General features: G+C 55.2%; 2 protein-coding genes across 26 annotated transcripts in view; both read left to right on the top strand.

Moving 5' to 3' along the window:
- The window catches only part of SORBS1 (sorbin and SH3 domain containing 1), a 145,897-nt gene extending 136,819 nt beyond the window's left edge, over positions 1-9,078 (top strand). For 19 of the 24 annotated variants that reach the window (XM_062001183.1, XM_062001184.1, XM_062001185.1 and 16 more), the window contains 4 exons: positions 4,088-4,147; positions 4,914-4,972; positions 6,074-6,186; positions 6,923-9,078. In XM_062001183.1, coding sequence (XP_061857167.1) covers positions 4,088-4,147; positions 4,914-4,972; positions 6,074-6,186; positions 6,923-6,990 — 300 coding nt within the window. In that variant the 3' untranslated portion in view covers positions 6,991-9,078. The remainder of the gene's footprint in view (positions 1-4,087; positions 4,148-4,913; positions 4,973-6,073; positions 6,187-6,922) is intronic. The other 5 variants (XM_062001205.1, XM_062001199.1, XM_062001190.1 and 2 more) reach the window with 1 other exon arrangement.
- Positions 9,079-11,862: 2,784 nt separating this feature from the next.
- Positions 11,863-20,506, top strand: part of PDLIM1 (PDZ and LIM domain 1) — a 35,711-nt gene continuing 27,067 nt past the window's right edge. The window contains exon 1 of one of the 2 annotated variants that reach the window (XM_062001496.1): positions 11,863-12,022. In XM_062001496.1, the coding sequence (XP_061857480.1) occupies positions 11,927-12,022 (96 nt within the window). In that variant the 5' untranslated portion in view covers positions 11,863-11,926. Of the gene's footprint in view, positions 12,023-12,208; positions 12,396-20,506 lie in introns of those variants that run through there. The other variant, XM_062001497.1, reaches the window with a different exon arrangement.

Here is a 20,506-nt window from a genome sequence, read left to right as displayed (position 1 = left end):
AGCTGATTTTCTGTTCCTGCAGAGGATTAGCCCAGGGTTTATTTAGCTCTGACCTTGAGTTCCTGCAGCTCGGTTGCATTGTACCAGTGGCTTTGTAAGCAGGGGGGATGTTGCATGAGATACTCTGGTTTGGGTTTAACCACCTGAGATCAGGCTTTGGGGTTTGAGCATCTCAGAGCTGGGGGTAAGGCATCCACAACTGAGTACCCACAGTCTCAGGGACCTGTTCCAGCCTCCTCAGGTTGGATTCAGAGATTCTCAGCTCTGTTGCAGAGCTAGGAGTGCCTTCAGTGCGGGGTGGAGCAGGGTCTGTGCAGCACAACCGGCCTCAGCAGCGAGTGGCTGGGCTGTGTGGAGGGAGCAGTGCTCGGGGCTGCTGTGTCCCGTCCGTCCTGCCAGGCAGCTTCCACCAGATGGCAATGTTGGAAACACAGAGCTCAGCTGCGGGAAGCTGGGCTGCTTGTGCTGGTGGCTGCTGGGGAGCAGTCTTGGGCTCGTTGCTGAGCCGGGCAGGCTGCTCCTGCGGGATGAGGGTGGAAAGCAGCTGCAGGTGTTGGTTGTTTTCTTGTTCAGTTTGAGAGCAAGGTACAGCTTTAATCGGGAGATTTTCCTGTCCCTTCTACTCACCTTATTTCCCTCTGACTGTGAGCTTGCACAACTCCCACCTATGTCCCTGTCAGGTTCAGTGCCTGAGCACAGTAAGCTCCGTGTTCTGCTTCACCTCAGAAACCCCCAGCAGGCTCCTGCATTGGCCTTTCTGCTGAGCTCTGATTCCCTCGGTGCTGCTGGAGGTGCAGAGGAGCAGGAGCAAAGAGCCACGTTCAGGGAAGGATGTTCCCCCGAGTTCTATTCTGGGTGTTGCACCTGGCTGTAACAGGAGCCTGTGGCCTTTCTTTGGAGCCCAAGTCGAGCCAGGGTTTACATTTTATATGCCCTGACAATCAGAGCATTGTCAGTGTCAAGTTATAACTGTGCATGACGTTACCAGTGGGTTTGACCTCCTTTCCAGCTCAGGGCCTGCTGGTATTTAGGGAGCAGGAGAGGTATCTATGTGTGCAAATGACTTCTCGTTACCTGCTTGACCATATGGAGGCTGATGGCTTGAGCAGGGCTGCAGGTAACACCCTGGAGGCCTGTTCCAGAATCTCTCATCTTTTCATTGACTGTGGTCAAACGGGAGCAGCACTCAGCAGACGTGCAACTGAGGGAGTGACGTGTGGGGTTTGTTTCCATGACCCTCCATCTCTGGTGTGTCAGAGGTTTCACCACTCTGAATTTCAGGTTCCTTTCTCATTGTGGAGAACATCCCCAGTCATGGCATTCTGACTTTTTTGGGATTTGGCAGGTTTGAGGCCTCTTTGGTACAGTGCTGCTGTAAGGACTGTGCTCTTGCCTGTTCCATCAAGTGACACCTTACTCCTCACCTTACTCCCTTTTGTTTAGTTTAACAGCCCAAACTAAAAAGAATAAAGAAGGACCCCACAGCATGTGAAAGAGATTTCAAGTGTAACTTGCAGATTTCAACATTCCAGTAAATCACAGAATCATTTGGGATGGAAGAGCCCTGGAGCCCAAGCCCTCCCCTCACCCTGCCCAGCCATTGAGTGATTTCACCCCACTGTGTGCTGGTAGAGAGCTGCTGCTCAAGGCTGCCGATGTGTGCCATTCCCTGAGGGGATACCAGTGTGTCTGTCTTGTCTGTCTCTTTGTTCTGCTTGGCTTCCTCTTTGCTTTGTGTAGTCCTTTAACTCCCACCAGGAAGGGATGGAAGAAGACACGTCAGCAAGAGCTGCAGTGGATAGACACACTGCTGACACCTGCCTGAGCCAGCAGCTGGGACAGCACTATGGAGCAGCCCCAGCATCTTCCTTCCTAATAGTTAAAACCTGCCTCGGGGCTTTTCTGGGCTCTTAACAAGAACCTCTTTCTGATATTCCTCCAAACCTGTGGTGCATTTACAGCCCAAGACTGTAGGATCTGATCTGGTCAGGTTTTCATCCTGTTTAGCTGATGTTGCATAGATTCTGGCTTGGGGGATGCTTCCCCACCTCACCACGGGGCTCTGCTGTAGCCCTGGGGGTTAGTGCAGAGCCACCCACTGCTGCCTGGATCTCTGGAGTGAAGGACAGAGGGGATGCACTTGCAGTCGTGCCTTGTTGGGAGCTGGGGGCTGCCAGGAGGGCAGGGCACTGCTTGGCCTCCTCCCCTGCCCGGCTGCCTCGAGGAGGTCCCCGTGAGGATCCCGCCAGTAAAGGGAGCGTGGCCAAGTTTCTGATGCTGGGAGGCTGCACCTCCTGCTTTTACCTGCATCAGCCTGCACCAGAGACACTGCCAGTCTTTTTTAGCTTTCAAAGAACTGCTTTAATTCCGTTATCAATGCTTATTGCAGGAAAAGCTACTCAGGGAGGTCACGAGTAATCCGTGAGAAACGGACCACGAGGTCTTAGGAGCCCATGGAGCAGTTCCAGCAGTTGTGTAGTTTATTACTGTGGCACAGAATCTCCTCCTGGAATTGAAAAACCATTCTACCAGGTGCCTCTCTCCTCAGCCTGGGAACTGGTTTTCCCAGCTGCCTGGCCACCTGAGCTAGCTCTGATCTCCTCACATTTGGTGCACTGTGTCCAGTTGGTCTGCACAGCATTCATTTGACATTTCTAATGACTGCATTTGCCTTTCAGGGCTGTTGATAGGCAGGAAAGGCTTCCAGAAACCCTGTGATGGTTTCAGACTCCACAGCAAACGCTTTGGATGCAAATCCCACTGCAGCTGGCCCCATCCAACTTGCATTTCATTTTCTCTCTGTAGAGATATACATGTTAACAGAGCATTGTTTCTTGTGTCAGTGATCCCAGATCCCAGCCCCAGACAGTGCAGCTGACTACAAAGGAGCTGCTGTGGGGCTGGGGTGGCCTAGAGTGGGCCACAGTCCTCAAGAAGAAGAGATGGGTTTGCTTTAATACAATGGGAGGCACAGCTCCAGAGGTCCAAGATGTGGTTCAGAGGAGCTTTGAGAACAGGAATGAGACAGGGGTGAGCTCATCACCCTGCACTTCTCTGGGCTTTTTGAGCATACTGGGGCTGAAGGTGTCACAAACCTCTGTATGCTCTGCTGCCTGCCTCTGGATGCCCTGAGCAAGCAAGCCTTGTGCTGAAGGGCACTGCTGAAACCAGTAAAGAGGAGAGGAAGTGTAGAAATGGAGGCCTTTGGAACGTGGGTTGCAACCTGTACTGAATGATGACAGAGGAAGGCAATGCTGTGTATCCCACCCAGTCCCCTTCACCAAGCAGTCCTGCAGTAGTTCTCCCATCCCCTTTGTTCACAGCCTGCCCTTGTCAGTAGGTGTTTGAATATGCAAACCTCAGTTCTGGATACCTGAGGCACTTTCTCAGTGACCTTCCCCATAGAACCCCCAACCAACCCCCCTGATTTTCCTTGCTGCGAGTCCCTGAGGGGGGTTGTGACCGAGGAGAGAGGCAGAGCAGAGCCCAGAAGCTTCACGGGTGGTGGTGCCTGGAGCTGCATCTCCCACTCGGAGCCTTCTCTGTCCTGAAGCTCTGCCTCGTGGTGGGAATTAACTGAGCAGCTCAGATCCTGCCTTAGATTCTGGTGAGGCTGCATGTCATTGTGCTTTCTGAGGACCTGAGCTGGCCTTCTTTAACAAGCGGGTGAGTTGGTGTTGTGGAAACAGCAGCAGGTTGCTCTCAGCTCAGCGTGCTGTGGCCTCTCAGGCTCGGTGCTCTCCAGGACCTGCCTGTGTCCCCTGTGGTGTTTCCCCCTCCAGAATGCAGTGTGAGCAATGTCCATCCCTGGTTGCAGTGGTGACCCCCCTCTCTGGTTCGCTGCCCTGGGCCAGCCTCTGCTGCACTGTCACTGCTCTGTGCTGCTCTGCAGCTGCAGCCTCGATGTCTCCTGTGCAAGTGACAGGCCTCACTGTCCGAGGAGCGTGGTGTGGGGCTGGGGAGGGCAGGACCTGCTCATCATTTCCTTTTGTTGTCTGCACTCCATTTGCTTTTGTTTTCCTTTGATTCTGACCGATGTAACATCTGCTAAAATGTCTTCCTTATCATTTGCTTGGTGATCACACAGCCTTCCCACCATTCATTGAGAGCTGGACCAGACCTCACAGAGTCTGAAAAGAGCTATGTGGTAAGGCCCCTGTTTCCATCAGATGTGTAGTCCCAGACCCTCTTCACCCAGACAGTAACACCTCAGTAGAGATGAAATGCCAGCACTGTCCTCAGCTGCCAGGCAGGCACATGCTTATCTGTTTGCATATGTTGCCTTATTTGCAAGGGAAAAAGGGCACTGGGTGATGAGAAGAGCTGTCCTAGCCAACGTGGAGTCGGGCTCATGGTGCTGCCAGTCCTTGGGTCTAAGTTAAACGAGGCCAAATGCATGAAGGGAGAGGCCCACCTTGTGTTCTCGAGCTGACCTCACAGCGTTTGTGAGGGTGCCACTGCATAACTAATTGCAACCTCTTGTGCTGCTGCTTTGGGAAATGTATGTATTTGTGTTGGTTACAACATCTTCAAATTAAATGCTGAATTCTTCTGTATCTCGCCTGTTTTTCCATGCTCACACCTGGACCCCTTCTGCACTCCACTGCCTGGATATTTACCTGGATCTACAAATCTTTTGTTGTTATTTTTTGGGTTTTTTTTACTGGACTTATGTGCTGCTCCTGGAATGTCCCATCTCTTCTTGTCTCTATCTTCCCCTCCCTCCCCCCTGTTGGCTGTCCTTTGGGTGTTCTTGGATGTCAATGCTGCCTACCACGCAGGAAGCTGTTTGCAATGAGATCATACACATTGCAGAAAAGTCTGTTCATTACTGCAGTACTATTGCTCAGCCTCTTGACTCTGGCCACAAGGTGACCCCTAATGACCATAAACCATCTCTCATCATTTCTCAGCAACCTCAAGCACAGCAGCAAGGAGCCAGCCCTGACAGAAGTCAGACACCACGAGACATGTAAGTCCTTTCGGCTCCCTCCTCTTCCAGGGTCCTGTCTCTGGCTGGTGGGGAAGATGGGGAGCTGTGAAAGCTTCAGGAGCCAGGTTAGAACCATGGGAAAGTGTCAGCTTTTCATTAAAGAGCCAAAATAGCCACATCTCCTCAGAGTGAGTAGTTTAGAGCTGGGAGCTCTGCGTCTGTACAGCACCTGTGACACTGAGCTGCTGACCCAGGACTGGCTCTCCTTGGGGCACTGCATTCGTGCTGGTTGTGGAGGTTACCTCCAGATTTCAGACCTGTCTGGTGGGTTTAAACCTGGAGCTGCCATTGAGCCTGGTGGGGGCCTTTGCTGATGGCTCTGAGGGCGGCAGCCTGCACTGTGTGCTGGGCTCTGCAGCTGCTTGGTGGTTGCAGATAGAAAGAAGCCTTTGCTTTTGGCTTTGCCCTGCCCCTTTATGCAGAACAGAAAGCCTCACATCAGCTCTGGTTTCCACTCCCCAAAGGCCAGAGATTCAGGCTTCTCCCCAGATGTGCTCAAAGGTGTTTCTGCTCTGTAAGGTTCCCTTCTGATGAGTACAGAGTGCTTCTGGTGCAGGTGGTCTCGAGGGGCCGGGTTCAGCCTTAGCTTCTGCTTCTACCTGTTCTTCCTCAGCCGTGATTTGTCCAGGAACCTGAGTGCAGAGGAGCAGGCACATTTCTACAGCCCTTCACTCTGCCATTTGGTTGTTCCTGGCCCTGCCAGTGTGTCTGAGCAAGGGAGCAACAAGGGGACAAGTGTCTCGGCCCAGGAACGTGTGTGCCCGGGCTTGCGTTCGGTCAGGTGCACGCACTGTAGGCTCTGCAGGCACTACACCTTGGGAGGATGCTGGGTTGTAACAGCCAGTGCAGATAACTGCGTGGCAGAGGAGGCAGAAGCTGTGTGCACATCCCACACAGTGCAGGTGTGGCATGCCCTGGCCTTGTGACAGCAGTTGGCTCCCACCTCTCAGATGCGAAACACAGGCCCGGGCTGCGTGGAACAAAATAGAAGAGGGATGAGGAAGGGGAAGGGAGCTGTCTCCCTCTGAAGGGCTGTTGGGGAAATCCAGTGGCTAACGTGCAGTGTCTGTCTGGTTTTAGAGTTAGCTACCAAGCCCTCTACAGCTACACTCCTCAGAACGATGATGAGCTGGAGCTGAGGGACGGTGACATTGTGGACGTCATGGAGAAGTGTGACGACGGCTGGTTTGTGGGTGAGTGCCCTCCTTCCCTGCCAGCAGGGCTTCTGGACATGCAGATGAGCAGTTCTGCAGAGCATCTGGAAGTTCCTTTCATTGGTGGGGTCAAAATGGTGAAAAAAACCCCAGCTTATTTCAGTTTCTGATCTTTTCCCACCAGTAAGATCAGGGCACAGGGTGGGGGAGCCTCGTTTTCCTTCCTAGGGCTCTAGTTCCTCCTGCTATCTCTTCTTAATTTCCCTGTTTCCCCTCTTCCTCGTGATCCTTCTTGCTCACACAGATGGCAAAGGAACAGGGGGAACCAAGGAAAAATGGGTTTCTGTGACTCTCCCAAAGCTGAGGCAGCTGTGACATTAGGGGACGAAGGGAACACGGGGTCCCTGCAAATCCAGCCTGGTCTGCAGCTGTGTGTTTAGCAAAGTCTAGTCCTTCACCTGCAAAGGGTGCAAGCCTGGACAGCGTTCTCCATCTCCATACTGCAAATCCAGGCTTGTTGCCTCTTCTTCAGGCAGATGAGCTCACTTCCACTGAGAGGAGTTTGGCTTCTAGCCTGTCGGCCCGGGAGCCTTCAGCACCGTGTTAACTGTTGAAAGGGGAGACCAAAGATGATTGGTAGCAGAACTCGTGGTGATTCGGTTGGCCAGGGCTCCAGCTGAGTTTCAGAGCGGTGCCTGCAGGCAGGAGCGGCTGCAGCACCTTTAAACCCTCCCAGGGCTCCGTCTCACTCTGGCTCCCTTGTGTTTTGCGACAGGTACGTCCAGGAGAACGAGGCAGTTTGGCACCTTCCCGGGCAACTACGTGAAGCTTCTGTACCTGTGACGTGGGCGAGCCCAGCCTGGCAGCGCTGGGAGTTGTTCTCCAGATGGTGTTTTTAAGCAGTGACGAAACAGGCGATTTGTGAATGTAGCAGAGGCGAGGCGCGTTAGAGGATGTGCTTACGTGGGACAGTCCTGAGCTGAATGTGTAGCCCTGCTTTCCCAGATTCAGGGTGTGATCCGTTTGCTGAAGAAGAGACAGTTTCTAGTTTACAGTGCTGCCTCTGTGTATTCCTCTCCCCTCCACAGCAAGAGTTCTGGCAGTAATGTTAACTCGTATGGAGTACTTGCCTCTGAGAAGGCTTCAGGGAAGCACACGGCCTTGGTTTTGTTTGTGTGTTGAGATAGGATAGTGCTTTTGGGCAGCACACGGCCTTGCAGCTGCTCCCTTGCCCTGGCAAGGTGCAGGGGGGGGGCAGGCTTTCTGCTCGGTTTCTGCCTCACAAGCCTCACTTTGCTCTGCCTTCCACTCCCACAGAAAACCCTTCCTTCGTGTCGTGCACCTTAGGACCCAGCAGAGGCAAAGGCTGACGCGGTGGAGCTGCGGTTGAGCTGCAGAGCTCCGTGTGGCTCAGGGGTTTGGGGCGGGTGGTTTAATGCAGGAAGCTCAGCCACAGCGTCATGAGTAACCCAGACCCTTGAGTAACCTTGAACCCCAGACCCTTGAGTAACACCTGCGCTGTCTCTGCAGGGCTTTCCCCCTTGGTGCAGGGAGTGTGTGTGTGTGAGTGTGTCACGTGCATCAAAACCAACCGAGTCCTGGGTCTGAAGGAGAAACCAGCCTTTGACATTTACCTGCACAAAGAACAGAACCAATAGAACATCCCCGAGAGCAAATCCTGCCACGAGTCCTATGGCCACTCACTTTCTCTGCCTCTCCTGCCCTGTTCTGGCCCTGAAGGCTCATACCCTTCTCAAAGAGTACTCTTTGGGATGGAGGCTTTTCTTCCTCCCCAGCAGCAAATCTTAGAGGCTCTGCTAAATCTGAGCAACATATCACTGAGGGTGCCTTTTCTTTTCCCCTGTAGGTTCCAGTGTCGATGATAGGTCTCAAATACAAATCCATGCAATCGGGCTGCCTCTTAGTCAGTTTGGAAAGCTGTTCCCAGCACTTACCACCAGTTACCTAGGTTTGTATTTTCTCGAGAAGAAAAAAAGCCCAGAAGCCCCCAGCAAACCATGGCTTGGCTGTAAATCACCCTGGACACCCTTTTGATAGCCCTTTTGTTACGGAGAGGAAGCAGAGACCCGGGCGGTGGGCTCGGACCCCGCCTGGTCCAGTGACCACGCCAACAGCAAAAGGGGTAGATTGCTATTTTGTCATAGAGCCCTATTTAATAATATAAGATGCCTATTTTTATGCTGATGCTTTTATACAGATTTATTAAGAGTTAACTACAACTAACTGTTAGCACGACTCGCATTGTTTTGATAACAGTAGCCCTGCTCCTGGGTTCGGAACCAAGCGGGCTCGGGGCAGAGAGAGGGCTGCTGGCTCAGCAGCTCCACTGTAAATATGTACAGTGACCTTTGTACAGACAGTGTACTTACCTTGTATAGAGAAAGTAATTTAAACACATGGAGTGAAGGGAAGGGGGGGGGAAACGAGAGGTAAAACCAAGAGGCGGTTGTGAAAGGTTGGGGATTCTCCCCTGCTTTTATTTAAGTGATGGAGCTGGGTGGATGTTGACACAAAGAGTTTGAGCACCAAATCTATCCGTCGTGGAAGGGTTTCAGGTATGACACACAGCACCACTGTTTCTTTCCCGCAGGAGACACCTTTAGTCCTGCACCTTATTTTATGGGTTTGGTTTTCTGCTTTCTTGGGTTTGCCCTCCAGTTACTTGCTGCAGTATTTAGGCCTGTTGCTAAGACTGGATAACACCAAATTAATCTAGCCAGCAAAATACCACGGTGATACTGACTGTATATAACATGCTCACTTCAAGGTTTCTATTTTGTTCTCGCCCTTGCTGTTTTAAGTTACACACACACACACACACATGAACTGCAACTTACTTTTGTGTTGATTTATTTTGTTTCTTATTGCAGTGGATTACTATTTGACAATTAATAAATGGAATTATACTACTGTGTTCCTCGTACAAATCCATGGAATAAGGTCTCTTCTCACTGTTCCTGTGACAGTGCACTTTCGTCCTCTCTAGGGGTCTTTGGTCCCTACTGAGCAGAAGGTGTCTGTCATGGGCTTCCCCAGCGTCCTGCACCTCAGGCCTGAGCTCACCAGTTGTCCTGAGCCATAGGCTGTGACTTCTCTCAGAGAAACCAAGATGGAAAAGCAGAGGAACAGGCTGTTTTACACCCAGATCCGGCTGTGAGCCGCAGGCAGGGTGCAGCTGCTGTGGCCTGTGTGCACACCTCAGGAGCAAGCCCAAGTCTGCTGGTTTACAAAGGGTCTTTGGAACCCTCTCAGATGAGGAGACCACACAGGTGAAGTAGAAAAAGAAACCCCAAAAGCCAGCCTCTGAGGGAAGGGCTGTCAGCTCAGGTTGGGGTTACCTCTCCATTTTTTAACCCCAACTCGGGTCAAAAGCCGTAAGTCACCGACTTCTGCAGTAGCTGCAGTCTGGGCAGGCAGCTATGGCTGCAGCACTGCCTCGAGGCCTTTGTGCAAGCTCTGTGAGCACATCTCCTGTCCCAGCCCTGCAGCCCTGCAGCAGAGAGGGAAGGCACAGCAGAGCTGCCCAGGTGGGCTCCCTGAGGTCATACCTCCACTCTTGTGGCTCTGCAGGGTCCCTGCACAGGGCTGTGCCCATCCCCGAGGCTGCTCTGACACCAGCTCTGACTCCCCTGAGACTTCCCCCTCAGGCTGAGCCAACGTTGGGCAGCTGCTTGAAACCGGGCAGTGATGCAGCCGGGTGGCCGGGCAGGCACATGCAGGTCGTGGCTGCACTCACAGCGCTGTTAGGAAGTGGGACTGTAAACAAGGCAGTCCTGACCCCAAACCAACAGGACACCAAGAGCTCCAAGCTCTTTTACACGGCCTCAGAGGGCACACTGACACCAACCCTCTTTTGTGTTTCACAGGTTACCTTGTACAACAGCAGAAGGGCAGCCTGACCAGGGCTTTGCTGCAGGCACCAGCATTGCTGGCCCGTGCTTTACAGTGCCCCAGCCAGGGAGAGCACAAAGAGACACTCTCGGTTCTGACCTTTGCTAGTTACTGATGTCTAGGTAAGGAGGAAGCTAGAGGTGCTTTTGCAGAAGCTGGGTGTGCAGAGAGAGGAAGAGGATGCAGTGGTCTGTTACAGCTTTCCAGGAATCTCTCACAGATGGGGGAAAGGAGCTCTTAGTGTGACTGCTGCTCTCTGATGGAGATGAGATTAATAGCCCAGAAGGAAATAAAGTGAGAAATGACAAGTTAATGCAGGAAAAAAGGAGGAAGCCCAGAAAGGGGATTGCAGAGGCAAGGCTGTACCTTGTGCTGAGATCCTCCTTGTCTAGGTCAGCACGTGGGTGGCCCAGTCATCCCCATTTCTGACTGCTCTGTGTTCCCCCCTGCAGCGCTGTACCTGAACTTCTGCTTGCTGATGAGATGGATTCATTTCCCAAATAAGCAGCAAGTTGTTGCTACCTGTCCAGCAATCAGATTGGGGGGGTTTAACATGAACAGCTCCTTTTCCTGAATCACAGCTAAGGCGGTGGGCTGGAAAACCCACGTGGAGGGATTCCTTGTCTGGGGGTAGAGGTGAACAAACCCACCCAAGGCAGCTAGGCTCCATCAGCAGGAAAGGTCAGGGCCCTTCCAGGCTCATCAGCTCCCACCTGTGAGGCTGTGCGGCCGTTAATTGCCACCCCCTGCAGCCGGTACCGGAGCGAGCATCGCGCGGGGCCGTCAATTGCCATCCCCTGCAGCCGGTACCGGAGCGAGCATCGCGCGGGGCCGTTAATTGCCATCATCTGCAGCCGGTACCGGAGCGACCATCGCGCGGGGCCGTTAATTGGCATCAGCTGCAGCCGGTACCGGAGCGAGCATCGCGCGGGGCCGTTAATTGCCATCCCCTGCAGCCGGTACCGGAGCGAGCATCGCGCGGGGCCGTTAATTGCCATCATCTGCAGCCGGTACCGGAGCGAGCATCGCGCGGGGCCGTTAATTGGCATCAGCTGCAGCCGGTACCGGAGCGAGCATCGCGCGGGGCCGTTAATTGCCATCATCTGCAGCCGGTACCGGAGCGAGCATCGCGCGGGGCCGTTAATTGCCATCATCTGCAGCCGGTACCGGAGCGAGCATCGCGCGGGGCCGTTAATTGCCATCCCCTGCAGCCGGTACCGGAGTGAGCATCGCGCGGGGCCGTTAATTGCCATCATCTGCAGCCGGTACCGGAGCGAGCATCGCGCGGGGCCGTTAATTGGCATCATCTGCAGCCGGTACCGGAGCGACCATCGCGCGGGGCCGTTAATTGCCATCAGCTGCAGCCGGTACCGGAGCGAGCATCGCGCGGGGCCGTTAATTGGCATCATCTGCAGCCGGTACCGGAGCGAGCATCGCGCGGGGCCGTTAATTGCCATCATCTGCAGCCGGTACCGGAGCGAGCATCGCGCGGGGCCGTTAATTGGCATCATCTGCAGCCGGTACCGGAGCGAGCATCGCGCGGGGCCGTTAATTGCCATCAGCTGCAGCCGGTACCGGAGCGAGCATCGCGCGGGGCCGGAGCGCACCGAGCCGCGTTTGCCCGGGAGCGGCCGCGGCGGGCTCGGACGGACCCCGAGGATCCCGCCACCGACGTTATCCCCCTCCGGCAGCGTCTCGCAGCTTCCCCGGGCCGGTTCCGGCTGCCGGCTCGGCGCGGCTCGGCGCGGCGCGGCTCGGTAGGCTCAGCCCCGGGGCGGGGCGGGCCGGGGGCGGAGGGGCCGGGCCGGGGCTGGAGCCGCAGCCGGAGCCGGGGCCGCGGCGTGTCCCGGCAGCGGCGGCCGCGCACATGGGCACGCTCCGCATCGCGCTGACGGGCCCCGGGCCCTGGGGCTTCCGCCTGGTGGGAGGACGCGACTTCGAGCAGCCCCTCGCCATCTCCCGGGTACGGCGGGGCCGGGGCGCGCTGGGGCTGGCAGGTGGCGCGGGGGCAGGGCTGCCGGCGCGGCCGCGGCGGGGGGCTCTTTGCTCTCTCTTCCCCACGTCTAGTCGGTTGAGGTTGTTGTTTTGGGGCTTTCTTCGGCTCCGTGGGGGGATCCGCGGTGGCGCTCGCAGCCCGTTCGGCTGCCCGTGGCCGCGGTCTCGGCTCGTGGGCTCAGCCGGGGTTCGCGGGGCATCCCCTGCTCCTGCCGCCGGTCCGGGCGCTGCAGCCCGGGGCGCTCCCGCCGCCTCTGCCTGCCCCGTGCAGGTGAAAGCGAAGCCTTTGTTACAGACGCCGTGTTCACCTGTGCCAAGTGCCTGCTTCCTAAAGGAAAAAGGTGAGGAGGTGGCCAAGTTTCCCATCCAGGCAGTTGTGGCGGTGTCCCGTAACTTGCCCCCTGCTCCCGCCGGTGAGCCGCCAGCGCCGGCTCCTGGATAAACCCCAGCTCCCTGTCCCCCCGCGGTTTGCCGGGGCTGTGCTGGCGTGAAGGACTGGCCCTGGCTTGCCGGCGATCCTCCTGAGCCCTGAGGCATCCCGCGAGCCGGGGCTGCAGCTCCCGCCGCCGCCGGGGCGAGGACGGGCCGCTGGGACGCAGAGCTGCCGTGAGCCGCCCTTGGAGAGGGACAGGGCGGTGGAGCCCGGGCGCTGGGGAGGGCAGAGCTGTCAGAGTGCTGTCAGACCCACAGAGGGGGGCAAGGTTATTCCCTTTCTGTGTCTCTTTCAATGGCACAGACCCACAGAGGGGGGCAAGGTTATTCCCTTTCTGTGTCTCTTTCAATGGCAGTAATAACACCTCATTCTCCTGAGGCATTTTTTGGACATGAAAGCAGCCCTAGCGCAGGGGAAGTGATATTTACTCCATTGTTATGGTAATTGTTGCAGTTTCCTTCCAGCCTGGCTCTGGGGTAGAACTATGTCTGGAGTCCTACCTCGCTGCTCTTGCCTCTGCCTGGTCCCCTTTGTCGCTGCTGATGGGCACATACCAAGGGATGTAGATCAGCAGAGCAGCAAAAATAACCAGCTCATGAGAAACTGTGGCCCTGGAGACTCCGATGTAATGAGCCGGCGTCTCTGGGAGGGTGACGTCAGTGCTGACAATTGGCAGCTCTTATCACGCCGTTCTCCTCTGGCCCCTCTGACATGTTTAATTTCCCCTCCAAGGCTTTGAGCCATTAATCTTTCCTGTGGTTTGCTCCCGAGGCTCCTGGGTTTGTCCCCTTGGCCCAGAAACAAAGCTCTCGGCGAGTCCCCTCCTTTACCATGTAAAACGAGAGAGACCTCGTCTGGTTGTGGCCTGTTTGAGGAGCCTGATCCTCCTTATACGGTGATTTTTATGGGGTTCTAACCTGATTCCTCTTCCTGCTTATTGCACTTGGTACCTGTGCCCAGACTGAGGATGGGTCGAGCTCTGTCAGCAAGTTCTGGCAGTGTTGGCCTCACAATGAGCTCTTGTACCTCAGCTCCTTCCTAAGGAGCTTTCCAGCTCCTTTCTGGCATTCCCTGTGGGTTTGTCTGGTCGTGCTGGTGGGAGGCAGCACTGTGTGAGTTCCTTAGGGGATCACTGGAGTTTGACACCGCAGTCCTGGGTCCTAGCAAGCTGGGGAGCACTGGAGGTGCCAGCACAGCAGCCTGGCCAAGAGCTGCTGCCTGTCACTGGCTGCCCAGCACCAGAGGAGAGCAGCAGGTGAAAGACTCCGGTATTCCCATTGTTGTTCCACAGTCCTATGCCCTTTTTCCTCCTGAACTATGTGTTCAAAACCACTTCAGGCTCAAACACACCACGAGCATCTTCCCATGCAGTAGCTTATGGTGCCTCAGTGCTGTTGGACCAGTGTTCCCAGTGAGCCCCGAGCAGGGGGATCCCACGTGGGGCTTTCTGTGGAGCCTCCTGTCTCTTTGGGACAGATGCTTCTGGTTTATGTTGCTTCTGAAGCTACAGGGTTGTGGTGGACACTTTATTCCTGTCTTTGTCCAGTAATGCCCTGTGTTGCTCAGCATAATGCCCCTTGAGCCAGAGCCTGCCGGTTGCCTTGCTGGGGTGGGAATCGCCTCACCTTTATCCCTCTTTGGATGGCAGCACGTGGTGAGTCAGTGGGGCAGAGCTGGAGAACTGCTCTTTCTGAGCTGGGAGTGGACACACTGCAGCATCAACAGTGTGTACAGAGCTGCCCTGTGCGTGGGGTAGCTCTCAGTTACATCCCAGTGAGACTGGGGGAGGGAGCAAGAGGAGAGATGCCAGCTGAAGGGCAGCGCAGGTGATGGTCCCCATCCCCTCCGTCCCTCCCGTAACCTCAGCTCTTTCCTGTTTGCTTGCATTTGATTCTGGTAAACATTGGGGATTCCTGTTTGCAGTTTGATACACACAGGGAGCTGTCTGATAAATATTGTTCTTGAGCTGGTTTTTGTGGTGGGGATGCACAATCTTCAACGTCTGACCCAAAACACAGGCACAGGACGCTTTTGCTCTGTGTTTGTTGTGTCCAACTTCCCAGCCTCCTTAAGGAGTGTCTGTCAGAGGCTGTGAGACTGGCCATTTTGCTGTGAGACTGGCCATTTTGCTGTGAGACTGGATGCTTTCCTGATGAAAAAGGGGTCTCAAGGCATTCAGGCTCTGCAAGTGTGTTCAGAAGCTGAAGCCTCAGCGCTACGCTTGCTGCTGATTCCACCCGCAGCAGCACGGATCCGTCCCTGCTTAGCCTGTTGCTTTTGTCTCTGTGGTATTTGAAAGGTTCAGGGTTTGGAGCAAGTACAGAGCTGGCAGATAGTTGTGTATTTACTGAGTGTTGGGCTTTGGTTGGGTTTTTTAAGCATGGCCCTCAGGAACAGCTCTAAAAACTTGATTTAGCGACCCAACTGGACTCGATGGTCTGGAACCAAGCACGGGGCTGAATCCCATGGTGTGAGAAGGAACTGGGTTTGGCTGATGTGCTCAGCCCTGCCCTCAGCCTGTCACCGTGCCAGGGAGCAGCTGAGCAAAGGCATCACAGGGCACCTCTCCGGGGACTCAGCAGGACACCCGTCCTCCCTCTGGAATGTGCCGGCGCTCAGTGCCTGGCACCAGTGCCAGCCCTGGGAGCTGGGCTGCAGCTCCTTCCCCAGGCACAAAGGAAAAACAAATAGCCCGAGCTGTGGGGAGAGCTGGGGCTGGCCAGGGAGGCCTGTGCAGCCCGAGGGGAGCTGGAATGCCTCCCCCTCTGCCAAGGGAAACACAGGGCAGGGTGGATGCGATAGGAGCTGGGAATGGGCTGGCTCTCTGCCCTGCCTGGGCCCTGCTGGGCACGCCTCTGGCTGCAGTTCCTCAGTGGCACAGCTTTACCTGTGCCTCAAAGGCTGGTGCTGAGCCTGGCCTTTGTTCAGAGGTGGGCAGGGAAGGGGGAGGCAGCTGGGGAAAGCAAGCTGCAGGGGTTTATAGGAAGGTGAACGTGGCTTCACGTTTCCTGTGCTGATGTGTTTTTCTGGGCTGGCTGTGGCTGGGGGCTGTGCCCAGCAGAGCTGCTCTGTCACTAACCAGCCCATCAGTGCCTCTGGGACACTCAGCATTAGGGTCACAGGAGCCTCTGGCCCTCCCAAGTAGCCAGGCTCATGATAAGAAGGCAGCATGATGCCTTTGCTGCTGGAGGGAGTCACAGCGTCACAGAGTCATTTAGGTTGGAAAAGACCTCCAAGATCATCACACCCGAGTCCTGTCTGGTCTGAGTGTGTGGGATGTGGAGAGCAGAGACTGGCATCTCCAGTAGTGCTCTGCAGCCTCAGGCAAAGCCAGCCCCGGGGCTGTTCAGCCTGGAGAAGAGAAGGCTGATCACTGCTGATCAGTCCCTAAAGGCTGGGTGTCCAGAGGATGGGGCCAGTCTTTGTTGTGTGGTGGCCAGTGGCAGAACAAGGGCACAAGCTGGAACAGGAGCAGAAACTCCTTTGGTGCTGAGGTGAGGGAGCCCTGGATCAAGCCTGGGGACAGACTTGATCTTCTCCAGCTGTTTCCTGACTCTGGGAGGTACCTTTATCTTTAGAAAAACTCGTGAAAGCGTTAGGATGCTGCTCAGACTCCTTCTGCCAGAATGACACACAGGAACAGCACCTTTCCTCTTCTTGGAGCCAGAGTCCTGCAGGTCACCCTTTCAGACCCACTTGCAGCGGGTTCTGTGGCAGATGACCTTGAGCACCCTTTCTCTACACTTCTCTCTCAGCCCAGCATCATTTCTTTTGGCAACATCTGACCCACCTTGCTCTTGATGAGCTCTCCAAAGAGCCTAAAAAGAGATCAGGAGGGGGAATGTACCAGCCCTAATCTTAGGTGAGAACTTAAGCCCCAGAACTTCAGTTGACAAAGACAAACACTGGACTTGCTGTGAGAGAGAGAGTCCCTCTTGCTCCCTCATCTGCTTGCTCCCAGATGTCATGGCTGCAAGCTCCTTGGTACCTTTCACCCTCAAAAATCACTTTGTCCACTGAGAGATGTGTTTTAGCCTGTAAGATGCTTTGGGTTTGAAGGGTGAACATGAAAACAACAGCAGCAAAGAGATGAGGGGTTTTTCCCCAGTATGAAGAGGGGGATTGAAGGAGACCTTGGCTGCACGAACAGCTGATGTTGTTCTGGACACTGACACAGTATCTCAGATGGCTGCTGGTTGCTGGACATGTTTTATTTAGAGGATGAAACAAGCCATGAGGAAAGGCTGAGCTGCTGAGTGACTCTGTGACCACCTCCTGAGCATCTGTCTGCTCCAGTCATCTCACCTATGTCTTTTTACACCACCTTGCTGAAGTCAGCCTTCTCCTTGCTGTGTCTCATGCCTTCTCCTTGCTGTGTCTCATGCCTTCTCCTTGCTGTGTCTCATGCCTTCTCCTTGCTGTGTCTCATGCCTTCTCCTTGCTGTGTCTCATGCCTTCTCCTTGCTGTGTCTCATGCCTTCTCCTTGCTGTGTCTCATGCCTTCTCCTTGCTGTGTCGTTAACCCTGGCTGGCTGGGCAGGAGGAGGGTGAGGGGGAGCTGGGCTGCCAGATGGGCTTGTGCAGTGGAAGCCCAGATGCTGCTGGAGCAGACTGATGCTGGTGGGTTTTGGCAGCCAGGGGCATGTCCCCCTTTCCCCTTCTTGTGGTGGTGGTGGGGGCCAGCACTGTGCAGCCAGCGAGCTTTGGGCTGTGGCAGCATCAGACTGTCACGGGGCAGAGAGCAGGAGCAGCCTGGGAGGAAAGTGTTCCTTTGCCAGCTGTGAGGAACTGGCCTGTCATCCCCCTTCCCCTGAAGACAAGGGGTGGGGAACATGCTTGTCTGAGGTTTCTCATAGCCTCTGATCTCTGCTGACCCAGCTGCATGCTTTTGCTGGGAGTAACTGTGGCTGCTGAGCATCGTACTCCAGCACTGAGGACATTACTCATGGTAAAAGAGCAGTGTGGGGGTGTGGGGAGGATCAAGCTGAATGTCAGGGATGTCTAGTTGTCACTGGTGGCCTTGGAAGGATGTTGCTGCACGTCTGGTCTGTCAGCAAAGATGCAGCTAGATTTTCCTCTGGAGCTCAGATAGGTGCTGCTTACTCAGATCGTTTTCTTGGCTGATGGTGACTTTCTCGTTCCTCCTGTTCACTCTGTGTGTGTCAGTGTGGGGTGCTGGAGCCTGTGAGGAAACTGTGGCAGGCTGATGGAGGCAGCAAGCCTGAATGGATGTGGGGAGAAGGCCAGAAAGGACTGAACTTTAGACCCACCATCTGTCCTGTCTCACAGGGAGCTGCCCTACGCTGCTTCTCGTGGCAACGCTTCCAGCCTTCCTCCCTCTCACCTGCTGTGAGCACCAGCTCCCTTTGACACACTGCCTCTGGGATCCTGTCCTGCAGCACAGGCACATCCCTGTCCAGGGCCTGCAGAGCTCGGTGGGTGCTGTGAATGGAGGTGACTGCACCCAATGTGAGCTGTGGCTGGGTGGCTCTGGGACAGACAAAGCTTTTACAAAGACAGCCTGGAAGCAGCCAAATGCATCTCCTTCCATCCACCACATCAAAGTGTTTCCTATTGCAAGCACACTGGCCCTTTGTTTGCTGCCTGGCTGCTGGTTGCAAGGGGAGGACAGCAGAGAAACGACCCAGGGGGCAGAAACCTGAGCTCTGCAGAGTCCCTGGGGTGCTGGCAAAGAGGGACCCACAGGGTGTGCAGGGAAGGGGGAGACAGTTTTTCTACCCTCTTCATGACTGCAGAGCTCACTATGTATGTGTGTGTGCACAAAGCCTGTGGGAGCCCTTTGAAAAGAGGGGTCCAAGCCTGATGCTGGTCTGTGCTGGGCTTTGCTTGGGTAGAGTTGCACCATCAAGCCCATGGGTTTGGGGGATTATTGGTTTCTTCCATACACTGGCAAATGTATCTGGGCTGGTGTGGAGGAACCTGGTTTGGTGTGTGTGTCTGAGCACCTGGATTGTCTCTGTAGTAGCCCAGATGTCTCACAGAGAGGAGAACCTCCCTGGACCCAGGATGGCTGTGAGGCTGACAGCTTTTGATGGTGTTGGAGTCCTCTGGGTTGGGTTGTGTGAGCTGCCTGGCGGCTGGCAGTGCTCTCAGCACCTCTGCCTCCCCCTTTCCCAGCCACTTGCCTGCCCCTGCTGCTCCCCATGGACCAGGGAGGGATGTGACAAAAATAAAAGCAGGAAAAGGTCTTCCCAGGGCCAGCTCTGTGCTCCTGTCACAGCCAGGCCTTTTGTGTTGGGCTGCTAGGTGAGCCAACCTCAGAGGCAGCGTTGACAGCACTGAGATAAGCCCAGGCCCTGCTGTGAGGGGGAAGGGAACTTTATGAGCAGCTATTAGTCGTTGTAAAAGGGAGGGGGCTGGGTTCCCCGTGGTAGCTGCCCTTGTGCAGGCACGTCTGCTGTGAGCAGCCCTGGCAGGGAGCTGGGCTGGGTGTTGCAGGGGAGCACTCTGGGGAAGGTTGTGTTTCAGGGCAAGTTATTTCCAGAACTGAAGAAACTGGATTTTAAAACATGTTTCCTCTTGGCAAATTGACTCATCTCTCTCATTCCTGTGCATCCTTGTGGCTTCCCCTTAGGGGAGAGGTTTCTATGGTACCTGAGTGCATGTAACTGCCCTTGTGCTACCAGGGGCTCTTATCTCATGCAGAGGAGCACTCACATTTCACATTCCTCTGAAGTGGACACAGAGAGGGAAGGAAGCACCAGGAGCACTGACAAAGCACTGGGGTGCTACTGAGAGTTCCAGTGGCCCTCGGGGCTTCTTCAGGAGCCTTCAGTATTTGGGTGCCCCTGGCTGCCCCAGCTCAGCTGCTCCTGGGCCACAGGAGGGTTTCTAGCAGTCTGCCACTTGTTGGGTTGGGTTGTCAGGCATTCAGCTGTCTGGCCAGGCCCCCAGCAGTGTGCCAGCCACAGTGTGAGCCCACCCTTACTCTTTGACAGCGTGTCTCTTGCAGACTCCCTCTGCTGCAATGGTGCCTTGGGGGCTCTGCCTCGTGGCTTCTAGAACGTCAGCTCCCTTACCTGGTGGCACTAGGGGACACTTGCAGTGCTCAAGACTTCCCCATGGCTGCTGGCTGTTCCTGCCCCAAGGTTTGCATGAGCTGGAGGCATTGCATCCAGTGGAGCAGCAGCAGACTACACTCAGGGGGGTCCCAGTAGGCACCAGTCAGCTTGTGGGCTGCAGCCTGAGGGACAAGGATCCGCGGGTCTGAAGCAGACTGGCTGTATCCACCTGATGGCTCGGCTGGGCCTCTCGTGAATCACTTCCCCTGGCAGTTTGTAGCCTGCTTGCAGCATTAAAAGTGATGAGCAGGTAGGTGCTATTTGGTTGACTCATCTGAAGGTCTTTGGGTCAATGTTGAGCAACTCAGCCAACCTTGGGACATCTGTGATCCTTCCCTCTGCCATGAGATGCTGTCCTGGCACAGAGGTGGAGAAAGGAAAGCATCTTGCAGTCTTCCTTCTGGTCAGGGGAAAACGTGCCAGTGCAGCTGTGAGGAGATGTGCTGAGCAGGGAAAGCAGTGGCTGCAGCCCAGGTGGGACACCTCTGAGGGGTGACTGGTGCCCACCCAGCACCACGCCACGGGGACTCTGAGGTCTGACAAACCACGTTTACTGACGTCTGGCAGCTGTGCTGGGTTTGCTCAGCTGCTTTGCAGCGTGCTGCAGCCTGGCATGAAGGCATAGAGTGAACATCAGCTGCACCAGACTCACAAAGGAGGTATGTCCTGGCTGCCAGGCGTGTTGGAATCCGTCCTGGTGTCTGGGAGCAGCTCACCCGACTCATTTCCTCTGCTTATTAAACACTCAGTGGAAGCTCACAGTAATCATGCTGCTCCTTCCACAGAGTCATTACAGCTGAAGAATAAACTCGTGCAGTGTTTGCACAGCCACAGACAAATGGGATGTTCATCCTCTGCCCAGGAGATAGTCCTGGCCCAGAGGGCTGTGGGCTGTTGAGAAGACACCCCTGTAGCAGTAGGCAGAAGTGAGCGAGCC

The sequence above is a fragment of the Colius striatus genome, chromosome 8 (assembly GCF_028858725.1).
Source record: "Colius striatus isolate bColStr4 chromosome 8, bColStr4.1.hap1, whole genome shotgun sequence".
Classification (NCBI taxonomy): domain Eukaryota; kingdom Metazoa; phylum Chordata; class Aves; order Coliiformes; family Coliidae; genus Colius; species Colius striatus.
The sequence above is the reverse complement of the archived record's forward strand: the minus strand, read 5'-3'. Positions and strand labels throughout refer to the sequence as shown.